The 15,720-nt window shown below is 41.7% G+C and overlaps 1 protein-coding gene across 1 annotated transcript; it reads right to left on the minus strand.

Annotated features, from left to right (window-relative positions):
- Window positions 706-1,369, minus strand: LOC109706910. The gene has a single exon (XM_020227932.1). It carries the CDS (start codon window positions 1,266-1,268, stop codon window positions 849-851), a length of 420 nt encoding a protein of 139 aa, XP_020083521.1. The 5' UTR covers window positions 1,269-1,369; the 3' UTR covers window positions 706-848.

The raw sequence follows: 15,720 nt of genomic DNA on the forward strand, positions 1-15,720 counted from the left end.
ATTTTGAGCCGAACACGAGCTGGCTCACAAACAACAAGCTAGATTCACTACAATAAAAACGGTCTATAGCGACACTCTTAAATGTAGGTACATGTCAAAAAAGTGCTGCTAGCTAAAATTACCGACACTTTTAAAAAGTGTTGCTATATGTGGGGTCGCTAGGTATATAGTAACAGTTAAAGAGTGTCGCTATAACATAAAAGAGTGCTGCTAATTTACCAACACTTATTTAAGCATTTAGCGACCGTCGAAACTCTATCTCGTTGGCTGCGGTGGCGGAGGAGGACGACAGTAAAGGCTCTTCGTCTAGAATTTCAGTAGATTGAGTGAAGAGAAAAGAAAAGTTGGTAATTGTTTTATCCTTTTTTTTCTGTTTATAATCGGGCCAAATGGACTGGGTGTGGTGGGTTGAGTAGAGCAATCTTTTATTTTTGGTTGGATTGTGCTTTATATTTAGGCATTAGTAGATATGTTTTTAAGTTTTAGCATAAATGGGACACTTACTCAAAAGTGTCCCAAATATGTGTCCCTATAACCTAATTCTGTTGTAGTGATTGCCACTCCTATACGAAACTATACAGTGGTCGCCACCTTATCTTTGGCACTGATAATCTATTTTCTTCTAATAAAAAAATGAAATAAAAAATTAAAATTTGATGTCTCTCTAGCCAAAAGTAAAATGCAATAGATTAAGCTTTCCCCATATTTACAAGTTAATTATTTACTCTAAAGGTGATAGATTCAAAGCAGAGTAGATGGCAAATCTAGATAGATATATATAGAAGGTCACATTTGTGTAGGGGTATATATGGAGGACCACAGTCCAGGCAATAATTAGGGAGTAGTGGTTACAACTTCTTGTTGGATTCTCTCCTAAGAATCTCAACCATGGTCCCTACTAGAGCAACTGCAGGGTTGGCAGCAACCTTGCTAAACCTCCTGCACACCTCCATGTGGGCCCTGAGCGCCTCCTCTTTCACAACATGCCGACGCAGCTCCTCCGCGACCGCCTCCGAGCAGAGGCCGCAGACCCACCGCCCGCAGAAGCCACTTCTCACCCGCGCCACGTACGACCGCGTGCACTCCTCGGCCAGGCCGCAGCACTCACAGTTCACCACCGTGGCCACTTCAGAAGCTGCAGAGCGGGAGGGGAGGCTCGAGTCCTTGTGCCTGAAGATCGAACGGGGTTCGACGGAGGCGTCGGAGGCCGTGGTCGTGTTCCTGATGAAGTCTAAGGACATCCTCCTAGAGCTTGTTCCTGGAGCCATTAGCTAGTAGCTAGTGCAGTTCTAGGAATAGCTAGGGTGGTGAAGTTAGGGCTTTTATAAGTTGAATACACATTATGAGCCACATATGATTGTAATGTAAAACTGCCCTTCTATGTTTATGGAATTACATGAGTGACATTTTTTTTTTTGTTGCAAAAAAACAGCTAAAACACATGCATGCTGCATACTAAGGGTCACATGTGTTGCATACATGCGTGGTACGTAGTTTTCAACTTTTCATCTTATATATGGTATGTACGTTACTTTCCCTAGTAAACAGGATCTTTAATTATTTGTGTTATTATTAATTAGTATACACATTAATAACTTTTTATATACAATTATGTTCAGTTTAATATAGAAAATATAAGTGGTGATCATCATTACAATCACAATCACCTTGCAAAAATCCATGCGTACGTATATATACATTACCTAAACTGATTGATTATACACACATACACGTAAGTAATTCACACAAAATAAATTTGTAATTGTGGTCAAATTAAAACCATGTCCATATATGCACCATTATTCCGGAACGAGCTATGAATAATATTTACTCAAAAGAAAACTAGAAACCAAGCAAGCCCACATGTACATGTGGGCAATATATATATAATATATCTATACGATCACTTATTGTTCTGCACATGTAGTTCAAATTGAAAACATCACTAGTTATTCATTTCTCTTAATTTACTGAGGCTCAAAACACATATATTACAATTTGCATGGAACTAGCTACAACTATGTTAATTAATGTATGTATGTGATGTAATTTATCCCAACACTGGGGCTCGAGGCATTGACATATGTGCTAGTTGAGATAAGTCACGAGTTGATATGCAGCCACCACAAAGACATGGACAACAGTTAGTGGCTAATAAGAGTTTCTGGGGAGTTTGGTGACCAGGGGCCTCCTCGGGGTCAGATCTTGTGGCTAGAGTTGAACCCGACAGATATTTACGAAATTATGCTAACAAGAAATTAAAGAATGAAAATGACATGAGTGTAAGTAAAGAGACGAAATTATGCTAAAAAGAAATTAAAGAATGAAAATGATATGAGTGTGAGTAAAGAGAGCTTGCTGTCACGGGCTTAAGCTAAATTGCTCGATTAGCCCGTGCGGCACTAGCCTTCCTTCGCGAAGTGAGCAAAGGAAAATCTTCTAGAAGACTTAGGCAAAATCTCCGACAAATATCTGCTTTGGAGTTTGGGTGATTGCAAAGGAAAATCTCAAAAAAAATTTCTAAGTCCTGATAACCTCCCCTACCTAATGCGCAGACGCCCTCGTCGCGTGCTGGTGTTGGCAGTCATCAATCAGTTTCTGATACTTCTAGAGAGTGTCAGCCTTCTCCCAGCTTGCTTCTCAATACGGGAGGTTCTTCCACTTGACAAGATACTTGATGGTCCGTGGGACGCCGCGACGCTGAATGGTGCGAGTGTCCAGCAGGGCTTCGACCTCCAATGGTCATAGTGGCGGAAGCATGCTGCGACACACCCCGGCTCAGGTCCTCAGCGTCTTTATGGTAGGGCCGTAGGCAACTAGTATAAAAGACAAGATGGATTTTCAGGTTGGCGGGGAGTTGCAGCTTGTAGGCTGACTTTCCTGCCCGTTTCACCACGGTGAAGAGCCCCTCATACTTCTGCAAAAGCTTATAATGCACCTTGTGGAAGGTCTTGAATTGTTGGGGTTGCAGCTTGACCAAGACTCGGTCCCTCTCGGCAAACTCCAAGGGTCGTCGCTTTGCATCGGCCCACTTCTTTATTCGACGGGCCATCTCCCGTCGCCTTCTCGAGATAGGCACTCGCAATGTCCCCCTTCTCCTGTAAGTGAGATGTGAATTGGAGGTCCATGGGGTTGCGGCCCTGCTCACCCGCAGCAGCAAAATGCGGAGTGAATGGCTGCCTCCCCGTCGCCAACTCGAACGGGCTAAGGTTTGTTGACTCGCTCTGCTGCAGATTGTAGGAGAATTAGGCCACGTCCAGGTGATGCACCCAGTTCTTTTGGTTGGCACTGACATAGTGCCACAAGCATTCCTCCAGCAAGGCATTCACCCGCTCCGTCTAACCATCCGTCTGCGGGTGGAAGCTAGTGGAGAAGAGCAACTCCGACCCTAAGATTCGAAATACCTTTGTCCAGAACTTGCCTGTGAACCTAGGGTTGCGGTCACTCACGATGATTTGAGGGATGCCCTAAAGATTCACCATATTGCTGACGAAGAGCTGCGCCGCTTTTTCCGCCGTGCAGTCTGTTGGTGCCACTATGAAGGTCCCATACTTGGAGAAACGGTCCACCACCATGAGAATGGACCCCAATGCCCCCACCTTGGGCAAGAAAGAGATGAAGTCCATAGAGACACTCTCCCACGGACGCGTCGATGTAGGCAAGGGCTCGAGGAGGCCCCCTAGTCTTTGGCGCTCCACCTTGTCTTATTGAAACACAAGACAGGTTCGCACGTATGCCTCCACGTCGTCGTGCATGCGAGGCCAATAGTAGACGGCCTCGAGTAGCGCCAGGGTCCGCTTCTGCTCCAGATGTCCAGCCCAATTGGAGTCATGATATTCCTTTATGAGCTCTCGACGAATATTGCCTCACCTGGGCACATAGACGTGACGCCCTTTGGTAAGGAGCAGCCCATCGCTAAGCCAGAATCGTTGCGCCTCACTCTCCTTGACGAGTCGCACGAGTCCTTGGGACAAAGGGTCTTCGCAAGTCCCTTCGCGGATTCACTTCCTGATCGCGCCTTGGAGCTGGCACACCGTTGCCAACTTCGCTTGCGGCTGAGTGCGTCAGCCACATGGTTCTCCTTCCCGGGTTTGTACACAAGCTCCATATCAAACTCCGCCGGGAAGTCTTGCTACCTTGCCTGCTTAGGTGACAGCTTTTTCTGAGTGAGGAAGTAGCTTGTTGCGACATTGTCCGTCAGCACAACTAACTTGCTTCCAAGGGGATAGTGTCGCCAAGTCCTGAGGTAGTGCACTATGGCGGTCATCTCCTTCTCTTGCACCGTGTATCGCTACTCAGTGTCGTTGAGCTTGCGGCTCTCATAGGCGATGGGGTGCCCGTCCTGCACGAGGACATCGCCGATAGCGAAGTCCGAGGCATCTGTATGCACCTTGAATAGGCGGTTGCAGTTACGAAGCCGCAGCACCAGGTCCTCTGTCGCCGCCCGTTTCAAGTCCTCGAATGCCTCTGCACACCGAGGGGTCCAGTCCCATGGCTGGGTCTTCTTCAGTAGATCCGTCAACGGGGCTGCTCGAGCGGAGTAGCCCGCGATGAAGTGGCGATAGTAATTGACGAGTTCAATGAAGGATCGCAGCTCGGACACCGTCGTAGGCGCCTCCCACTCGCAGATCGCCCGCACTTTCTATTGGTCCATGCCGAGTTGTCCTTGGCCTATCCAATGACCAAGGAAGTGCACCTCCTCCTTCGCAAATGAGCACTTCTCCCTTTTGACATAGGGTTGGTTTTCTCGCAGCACTTGGAAGACTGTCTGCAGGTGCTTGACGTGCTCCTCTAGAGTGCTACTGTACACGACAATGTCGTTAGGGTACACTATCATGAAGCAATTGAGGTAGGGATGGAATAGCTTGTTCATCAGAGTGCAGAAGGTCACTGGTGCATTCGTCAGGCCAAATGGCATAATGAGGAACTCGTAGGCTCCATACCTCGTCACGCATGTCGTCTTCTCCTCATCACCCTCCGCAATTCTGACTTGGTAGTACCCCGAGCAAAGGTCCAACTTGGTGAAGTACTTCGCTCCGCCAAGTTGATCGAACAAATCAACAACTAAGGGAATAGGGTACTTGTTCTTTACCATCACCTTATTGAGCTCCTTATAGTCAATATAGAGTCGTAGGCTTCCGTTGCTCTTCCTTTGGAACAAGACTGGTGCTTCGTAGGGTGCTTTCGACGGCCTGATAAAGCATGCATCGAGGAGATCCTTCAGTTGACGTTGCAATTCCTCAGGCTCTAGCGGGGCCATGCGATATGGTACCTTCACTGGCGGCTTGGCTCCTGGCTCGAGCTCGATCTCATGGTCCACCTCTCGCCTGGGTGAAAGTTTCTTGGGCAACTCCTGGGGCATAACGTCCTTGAACTCCCCTAGGACTGCATCGATCTCCGCTGGAGGGTCCTCTTCCTCGAGGTCCTCGCTGCTCACCTCGCAGATGCCTGTAAGGTAAGTAACTTTTCCGCACTTCACCCCCTTTCGCAATTGTAGAGTAGAGAGAGTGTGGGTTGCCACTGGCTCACCGTGGCTTACCAAGACCATGCACGGGGTTGCCTTCTCCATGATGCTCAGGCCCTCGAGATGCAGCATCGGAACCGCTTTTGATGAAGCGAGGAAGTCGATGCCAAGGATGACTTTGAAGTCGTCGACGGTCGCGACGGTGAAGTTCACTGTACTCGTCCAGGGTCCTACAGCGATCGTCACCCCTTTGGCTACTCCCGCAACAGGCTGTGCTACCGAGTTGACAGGCTTGATTTTGCTCGTGTCCTTCTTAAGGTTGAGGCCTAGCCGCTTGGCCTTAGCTTCAGAGATGAAGTTGTGGGTCGCTCCAGTGTCCACGAGCGCCCGAGTGGCCCTTCCGTTGAGGATCACGTCCATGAACAGAAACTCCTTCTTGAGCGGCTTGATGCTGCTCGCCTGTCCCTGGATCGCGTTGAGAAGTCGGAGCGCAGCGCACCCATCTTTGTCTCTGCTTGATCCTGGCCCTTTTGGTCTTGGATGGGATTGACGGTCTTCTTCTTTGAGCAATCCCTTGCCCAATGATCTCCTCCGCAGACGTAGTAAGAGATCTTCTTTTTTCTGTGGAGGGGCCTTTCGCTCATGGCCCTTGTGATCTCGCTGTTCGCCGCGATCTCCATTTCCTTTGGCCTTGCCTGCCTTGGGTGGTTTGCCATAAGTGGAGTTTGGCTTCTCATATTTCGGCGGCTTCCGCCAAGGCAATAGCAGAGCTCACGTCCTTGACTTCTCTTGCCACGAGCTCCTTGTTAGCCCATGGTTGGAGACCGTCGAGGAAGAAAAATAGTTTGTCCTCTTCAGCCATGCTAGTGATGGCAAGCATCAGCTTAGAGTACTCTTTGATGTACTCCTTGAGGGTTCCCGTGTGTTTGAGCCGTCGAAGTTGCCTTTGCTCCAAGTATTCAACGTGCTCTTGGTAGAATTGTGTCTTCAGCTCGCGCACGAAGTCTTCCCAAGTGTTGAGTTCGCATTGGCCCTTCGCGGCCTCTGCGGAATGCCGTCGCCACCACAACATCGTGTCATCTGCGAGGTATATGGAAGCGGTCTGGACCTTGTTATCCTCGTCCTCCAATCGCAGTGCCTTGAGATAGCGCTCCATGTGCCATAGGAAGTTGTCTATCTCTTTCTCATCGCGCCTGCCCTTAAAGCATTAGGGTTCAGGGATGCGGATCTTTGGGGTGCGTTCTTTCTGCGTCTCAACGCCTTGAGCCACCGCCTTCTCAAGAATGGTCACCCGCATCTTGAGGTCCTCAACCTCATCGACCCTGGTGACCAGGTCCTCCACCAGCACTTTCTGCTCGTCTTCGTGACGGGCGAGGTCTCAGCGGAACTCCTCGAGTTGTTGACGAAATGTTGCTATAGCAGCCGCAACATTGTCCTCCATGGCGTGTAGCCCGTACTCCATCATCCCCACATGTTGGGTTAGGACGGATTAGTGCTCCTCCGCTTTTGTAGCAGAGTCCTCCAACACGTTGATGCGATTCTTGAGCGAGATGGACTCTCTCGCCAGAGTCCGCGGCTTTTTGCTCTTGCCGCGCTTCGTCACCCTAGGCTCAGGCACAACGTCACCGACGGAAGCTTCCGACATCGACATGGATTCTCAACACAAACTTGCTCTTATACCAACTGTCACAGACTTAAGCTAAATCGCTCGATTAGCCCATGCAGCGCTCACCTTCCTTCTCAAAATGAGCAAGCCTACCTCTCTACTTGTTAAGTTAGGACCTACTCGCCCTAAACTAAGAACAAGAGAGAGAGAGAAGAAAGCTCTTCTATTACTCTTGAAGTGGAGAATTACAAATGAGAATTTTGAGTTAAGGGTGTAGAGGCCACAACCTTATATAGGCCACTCGCCGCCCATAAAACAAACAGAAGGATGCCAAGTGGCATGAAATTACAAACCAAAAGGGGAGGCTACGAGCTCCTAAGAATCCTAATAAATACATCTTCTAGAAACATAAAAACTCTAAAAGACTCCTCGGTTCCCGCGCCATCAATCCCGATATCCGCAAAGATGCTTCTAGAAGACTTAGGCAAAATCTCAAACAGATATTTGCTTTGGAGTTTGGGTGATGCAAAGGGAAATCTCAAAGAAATTTTCTAAGTCTTGACATTGCGCATATCTCACGTAGAGGGTCATGCAAACCATGAGACTTTTTGCCTTTTGTGGATAAATCCTATGCAACAAATTAAACTGGCTACTTGATGCATGTATGCCCTATATATACTGAGGCAATAAAAAACAAATTCAATGCACTAAAACAATTAAGCGTTATTTTGATAAATACTATTTCAGTGAATTGAAGGTATTGCATGCGACAGGAGCAGATAAAGAGTCAATTTAAAAATATACTCACACACTCGGAAGAATTCATAAGAATTTTGAGATTTCTTCATTGATCGGTCTAATTAATTATGCTTTGGATTGGCTTAAACCTCTTAACCTGATATTACAAGTACTAGCTTGATTCACACATTTCTTAATTCCGACCACCTTTTGTATCACCACATTTATCATACGTCAAGAGGACCATAAGCTTTGGATTAGCTAAGACTTTTACCGAAGAGAAAACTTTAGAGCCTTCTACCGCTGGCGAGGTGTTGGACAGCGGCAAGGGCGTCGTGAGTTAGTTAGATCGGTGAGAGTAGGTCTAGAGGGTACCATTTTATAAAAGCATAAACTATGTAACATTTTAGGGATTCAAAGTGTTGTAAACCTTAAAGAGGATACTTGTAATCATTTTAGTTTAATAGTTATATACTCTGATACTTGATGTACCCATATTATGTACCTATTGTACAAGTTAGTATATGTTGGCATCACAAAAATAATGCCACGTGGTAGACCATAATACATAGGCAAATGGCTTCATGAGGCCAATAGGAAATGGACACACGATACACCAAGAGTAGAATACAAGGAAATCTAAACAGAAAAACGGATAACAATTAAGCGGTTAAGGTTGGCCGATATTGACCCGCAAAATCAGGGAAGTGGCCGATGATGCTTCCAACTGAATCAGGCAGGACTATAAATAAATGAAAAGTATTTGATAGAAAGGTCTTTTCCCTGTGAACAGAAGACCACTTTCAATTCTATACATTTTACTCGTTTTTCTAGGAGTAGTCTACTTGTAAACTTTCTTTCTTCCCTGTATTTACTGTATTTCTTAGGAATAGTTTTCTAAGTTAGATTTCTTAAGTCTGTATGCTGTACCAGCATCCTCTTTTTGTACGTGTTCTAAGTTTAAAGTCAATATACAAAGGCATTCTACTTTTCAGCCGACCTAAGAAAACTATGTAATACCTTATTCGGCTCATTCAGCTGAACTGATTCTGTAGTTAAGAGTACGAACTTGGCTGATCCGATCCCTCATCAGCCGAATCTCTTGACCCGTCGAAGGGCGCAAACTTCGAGGGTCACCACGTGTAGCTATTTCGCATCCCTACGCGTTTCTCTAGGGAAATCTTTGACCAGGTCAAAGATAAGGGAATTCGGCTCCTAGCAATTTTTGGCACGCCCGGTGGAACCTTTTGTCCAAGTAAATTTGTATTTCCATCTATTACAAACTATGGCTGATGATAATGCCATGAATCTTCGCAATAAGTCGTTTCACAAAATTCTGAGAACGACCAAGCGAGTAATACCAAAAATGCTAACGAGCGTCATGTAGTCTTACCAGCGAAAGGTGAGACTAGCGGTCAATCAGACCAACAAGAATCAAGTCTAGCTCAAGCGCTCGGGCAAATGACACGAGTCTTATAAGTTTTAGACCAAAATAGTCACCGAAGCACTACTCGATTAGATGTTGTTTTAGCTGCGATCACGGCTTCTAACGAAAATATTGCCCGAATTGGGCAATTGTTAACATGAAATGAACAACCCATGATAGGTTTACAAGGACATGTGGGTACACCAGTATTACAAAACCCAGTGACACCGGTAAACACGCAGCCTCAGGTAGCACTCTTCCAAGCTGCCTATAGATCGGCAACTCTAAACACCAGTCAACAGCCCGAAGTGGCATAGGAATTACCTTCTCCGCCACCATTGCTGGCATATTAGCCCCAAAATATGGGGATTAGAGCTGGGGGGTAAGCCCCTAATGTTATGCAGGTCCTGCAGCACAAAATTATGGAATTCCTCAAGGGTCGAATTCGGTTCAACCTCAAGCCCATGCTCCTGCCATAGGGAATAATAATGAGTTATATGTTCAAATTGAAGATGCAATTCGCAATACTTTTGAAGTAGGAGCTAGGCCGACAATGCGGCCCGTATTTTGATCTCCTTAGTCTGCAAATATAAATATAGAACATCTCTATCCGGCAAACTGAAAAATGTCAAAATTCAATAAATTTTCAGGCGACGAAATCGAAAATAAGTTGAGCACGTTGCACGGTTTATGGCCCAATGTAGAGAGGCCGCCGCAGATCCTTTTCTAAAACTTAGACTATTTAATACTTCGTTAACCAAGACTGCATTTACTTGGTATATGAGTCTACCAGCTAATTCTGTCCGAGATTGGGACGAATTGGAAAGAAAATTCCATGAAAACTTCTACAGATCAGAACCTGAACTTTCGGTTACTGCTCTAGCTCAGTTTTGTCAAAAGTCAAGAGAATTGGTTGAAGAATATTTAAACCGATTTAAAATGGCAAGAAGCCGTTGCTTTGTTAGAATGTTAGAGTCAGAATTTACTAAAATGGCAGTTAATGGACTGCATTTTAAAATAAAAGATCATTTTGAAGATAAGTATTTTTCAAATTTATTTAATTTGGGCGTTCGGGTTGCTCAATATGAGCAATTCAGGAACAATGAAGATCGGCCTAGGTGGAGCCGAGTGGTCAAAGGGGTTGATCTAAGGGCCAAATAGTTGAAAGCATTAACTCCCTTATGCTTCCGAAAATATAGTAGCACTAGTTGTTGCTTTTTTTACTATAGCAGTATATATATATATACTATAACAAAAACGGTGTATAGTGACACTTTTAAATGTCGGTACAGATAAAAAAAAGTACTGTTGGCTAAATTACCGACACTTTTTAAAAGTGTTGCTATATGTAGGGTCGCTATATGTAGGGCTGCCTTGATGTTTGGCACCCACTCCTCCAGCGACCTATGGCGAAAGGACATGTGGTGATCATAGTCCTCTACAGTCCCTGCGAGATCCTCGCTGTTGAACTCCAGCCGCCGGAACCCTACCTCGTTTGTTGCGGTGGTGGAGGAGGAAAATGGGAGATGATGATTAATTTTTTTTCCCTTTTTTATTTGTAATCGGGCCGAGTGAGCTAGGTGGGGTTCGTTAAGTAAAATTTTTTTTTATTTTTGATTGGATTGAGCTTTATATTTAGGCCTTATTAGATTTTTTAAAAAAGTTTTAGCATAAATGGGACACTTTTGTTGGACACTTCTACAAAAGTGTCCCAAAAATATGTCCCTATAACCTAATTCTGTTGTAGTTATATATATAAATATATATATAGAGTAGGTCTCCCGTACTTTCGAAAGTACGGAGGCCTCCGTGCTTGTAAGTTGTTATCGATGATAGGACATCCGATTTGACGATCGGCTCCGTTAGGCATAATCTACGCTGTTGAAACTATCTAGAAACCAAATTTTATAATTTTTCGACTTCATTTACCAAGCGATCAAAGGGTCTCAAAATTGACTATTTGAACGGCCGATGTGGCACGTTTTTAAGTTCAACGGTGTAGAAGTATCCAAATTACATGAAACTTTAATAGAAAATTCTACTTAGCATCAAGAGCAAGAACAATACTTCCGATTTGAAATTTGAGTCCTTTATCGCTATTTTTTATGAGATTTTTATTTTCAGCCGTTCATTTTGAAGCTACTCGTTCACTAGGCAAACAAAGTCAAAAAATTATAAAATTTGGTTTCTTAATAGTTCCAATAGCGTAGATCATNTATATATATATATATATATATATATATATATATATATATAGCAGGGCTGCTGTGCTCTCAGGAGCATAGAGCCCTTCGTGCTCCTAAGCCGTTTTTGATGATGGGACTTCCAAATCAACAATCGGCTCCGCTAGACTTGATCTAGCATATTTGAAGTATATAGAAAATAAATTTTGCGATTTTTCAATATCGTTTACTTAGTGATTGAAAGGGTTCAAAATCAACGGCTGAAAATAAAAATCTTATAAAAAGTAGTGATATAGTATTAAAATTTTCGATCAGAGATATTGAACTTGTTGTAGATAGTATAAAAAATTTTCTATCAGAATTTCATCTGATTTAGATACTTCTACGCCGTTAAACTTGAAATGGTAGATATCGACCATTAAAAATTGTTCATTTTGAATCTTTTTGATCACTAAGTAAACGATATCGAAAAATCGCAAAATTTATTTTCTACATACTTCAAATATGTTAGATCAAGTTTAGCGAGCCGATCGTCGATTCGGGAATCCTATCATCAAAATCGACTCAGGAGCACGGAAGCACGGAGGGCTCTGTGCTCTTGAGAACACAAAAGACCTACTATATCTATACTATATATAAAAGCGTATAGGAATTCCGACAATGACAGACGGAATCCAAAAAGGAATAAAATAATATTCCCTATGAATGATTATGATTAATTTGTTAAAAATATCTCAAATAAAAATTAACGGTTATGATCAATCTATTAAATATAAAATAATATTCCCTACGAATGATTATGATTAATTTGTTAAAAATATGTCAAATAAAAACGAACGGTTATGATCAATCTATTAAATTTCTACTACATATAAAAATCTATTCCCTATAAATGGTTATGATCAATTTGTTAAAAAAATATCTCAAATAAGAACAGTTATAATCAATCTATTAAAAAATAGTATTCGCATCCATCTATAAATTCAATCCTATTATAATCAATTTGTTAAAAAATATCTCAAATTAAAACAAACGGTTATGATCAATTTGTTAAAAAATAGCATTTCTATTAATATATTTTACATTAAAATTAAAATTTGAGTTTAAATTATGAATTAAATTTAATTTTTTGATATCAAATTTGAATTAATAATTAATTTTTTTATTACCGTGGATCAAAATTAAATTTTAAATTTTAAATTAAATGTGAATTAAATCTTGATGCTTTTAGTTTAAAATACATATTTAAATTTGATTCATCAAAAATCAAAAAGCATATAAAAATATTCGATGTATATAAATAAAAGAACATGGTAGGATATTATAAATATTTTCTAATAAAATATAACACATTAATTTATAAATATAATTTTTTTTGTAAAATTTTGGATATATATAATGTACAAATTTATATTAATTTGAAATAAATTATAGTAATTGTTACGTGCATTTGCACGTACATTCAACTAGTATATATATATATATATATATTGTAGGGCTACTGTGCTATTAGGAGCACAAGAGTCCTTGTGCTTTTAAGTTCCTAACCATCCATCAATTTTGATGGGTGGTTAGGGTGGGAGAGAGAAGAGAAATTGAGAAGAAATTTAAAGAGGAGAAATTGAGGTGTTTAATTTCTCTCCAATTTATCTTCTCTCTCTCACCCTAATCACCCATCAAAATTGATGATGATTAGGAACTTAGGAGCACAAGGGCTTCTGTGCTCCTGATAGGACAGTAGCCCAGCTCTCTCCAGCATCCCTCTCCCCTACGCTCTCGCCCCCTCCCTCCCCCCTGCCCCGCCCCCCGCGCACGCCCCACCCCCTCTCTCTCTCCTCCTCTATATACTAGGTCACTACTACCTAATAACTTATATACCTATACGACTAGGCTGGAATACTATCAATAGCACCAAACTATTGGTGCTATTAGTTTTTAGCCCCTGGATTGAAAAATGTGCGGTTAGGATAATATGGGCCCCCTAGGGTTGAGTGGGTGGTTGGTTGAATAGTATAATCTAACGGATAAAAATAATCGAAGGTTAAATCTAACGGTGAAAAACTCGATAGCACCAAACCCTTGGTGCTATCGATAGTATCCCAGCCGGACTCTCTCTCTCTCTCTCGCTCTCTCTCTCTCTCTATATATATATTCACTTTATTTTCTACTGTTCATAAAATATGAACATTGTAAAGAGAGAGAGAGAGAGATAAGCAAAGAGAAAAGGAGAGAAGAAATTTTGTTTCAATTCTAATTTTATTTTATTCTATTTTATTTCTCTTGATCTCTTTATCGCTTGGTGTTGAAAGTATCTCCATAAACCTCTTCCATGTTCGTTCTCGTAAGAGGACTTCCGGTCATACCTTGGGATAGTGTTCTCGGTTAATTCGCATGAAAGGACGGGAATACGCCTTAGGGCCATGCTACGCACCCTTCCGGATCGATCTAATTTCTTCTTCCTTTTTTAATAATTTCTGAAATTTTTGTAGCATTTAACTATGAGTTTTGCTATTTTATTTAATCACAAATTGTTAGATAATTAATCACAATTGGATTCATTTTTTTAGTACAATATTCTCCAACAGGCGGTCCACTGTCTCCGTAGCGTCACCACAGAGGAGACATAGGGGGTTACCTGACCATCCTTTTTTCAGTAAATTATCGGTCGTAGGGATTTTCTTCTTGAGATCGAGATACCCATAAGAAGATCTTTACTTTTATAGGTATTTTCGGTTTCCAAATGTGAATTAGCATGGTATCTTAGATTCCTCCCCCTTGAGTCATAGTATAGATCGATTTAACAGGGAACCTGTTTCCTGCATTCTATCTCCACTGTAATTCATCATGTTTATTTGTCGTCCAAAAGGAAGCAAGCATATCCTTGAATTCCCTTAGTCTTACTAAGCCATCCCAAGCCTTGTTTCAACTCCTCTCAAAATTTTTCGCCATCTCCATCTGTTAGGCGAGAAACGTTCCTTTATATAAACTTGCTTTATAACAATCTTATCATATAGTCCTGGAAAATGCGTCTTCAAAAAAGTTTCGCCGCACCATTTGTCTGACAAATAGTCGATGAGCTCTCCATCCCTAAGCTTGTAGTACAATCCACATTTGAAAATCCCCCTTGTGGACAACACACTCTTGCACTGTTGGGAAGTAGGAACGATCTCCTTCTAAAATAATATAACGTTCTAAGTAAATTGGTCCATTGTAACTTCCACTCCGTAAGTAGTCGCTACAACCACTTAATAAGTAAAGCATCATTCATAGTTGCCAAGTCCTTAACCCCTATCCTTCCTTCCTTTATACTCCTACATACGGTACTCTGGGCAACCATATAGATGCTGCCCTTGTTGCCTCCGCATCCGTTCTCAAAAGAGATTTCTCCGTAATGCCTCTAACCGCTTAATTACCCATTTAGGTGCTCTGTAAATGGAAAAAAAGTAGGGTGGCAAATTACTAGGACCGAGTTCACTAGCGTAAGCTTGTCGCCTCTTGAAAGTAATTTAGCTTGTCAACCATCAATCGTTCTGTGCGTCTTCTCGACTAAGGGCATGCTTGTTTTATCGAAATTGGACTTGGGTTGAAGCGGACTTTGGATTAAAGTGAAGTTCGGTGAAAACTATTTCTTTCCCGCTATTTGTTTCGTAGTCGTGGAAGTGAAGTTTTATTAGTTCTGCTGTTTGTTTGGTAGAAAGTGTATGGCCTTAAACTATAATTTATGTATAAATAGTAAATAATTTAATAAATAAAAATAATATAATTATATTTTTATATAATTAAAATTTAATTTAAAATAATTAATTTTTTTTATATATAAATTATAGTAATACAACAATAAAATGATAAAGTAAAAAAAATTATTAATACTTAATTAATCAATTTCTATCATATTTTAATTATACAAACTAAATAAAAATATTAAAACTTACTTAATCAATTTTTATCATATTTTAAATATACCAACTGAAAAAAAGGTAATTAGTACTATAATTAAATATATTTAAATATAACTATTTTTATCTAGTATATTATTTTATTATTTTTTTTTCACCGCTCTTCACCGTAATTGACTTGGGCCCATGATAAACCGAAGTCAATTACATCGTTTCAGATTAATCCGAGTTTTGACCGTAACTTTTTTATAGCTAATCAAACAACGAAAGTGATCGTTTAAGACGAGAATGACTTTCCTCCTTTTCACTTCCGCCCCACTTTCCCACAAACAAACATGCCCTAAACCTCTCCAATACTCGGTCACACCCCAACTATGCTGGAGTGAGTTTGAATTTTTACAAGTTGA

This window comes from Ananas comosus, linkage group 2 (assembly GCF_001540865.1).
Source record: "Ananas comosus cultivar F153 linkage group 2, ASM154086v1, whole genome shotgun sequence".
Classification (NCBI taxonomy): Eukaryota; Viridiplantae; Streptophyta; class Magnoliopsida; order Poales; family Bromeliaceae; genus Ananas; species Ananas comosus.

Excerpts from the sequence above, each read along its gene's own strand:
- LOC109706910 (XM_020227932.1), bottom strand. The coding sequence starts at position 1,268 with ATGGCTCCAGGAACAAGCTCTAGGAGGATGTCCTTAGACTTCATCAGG.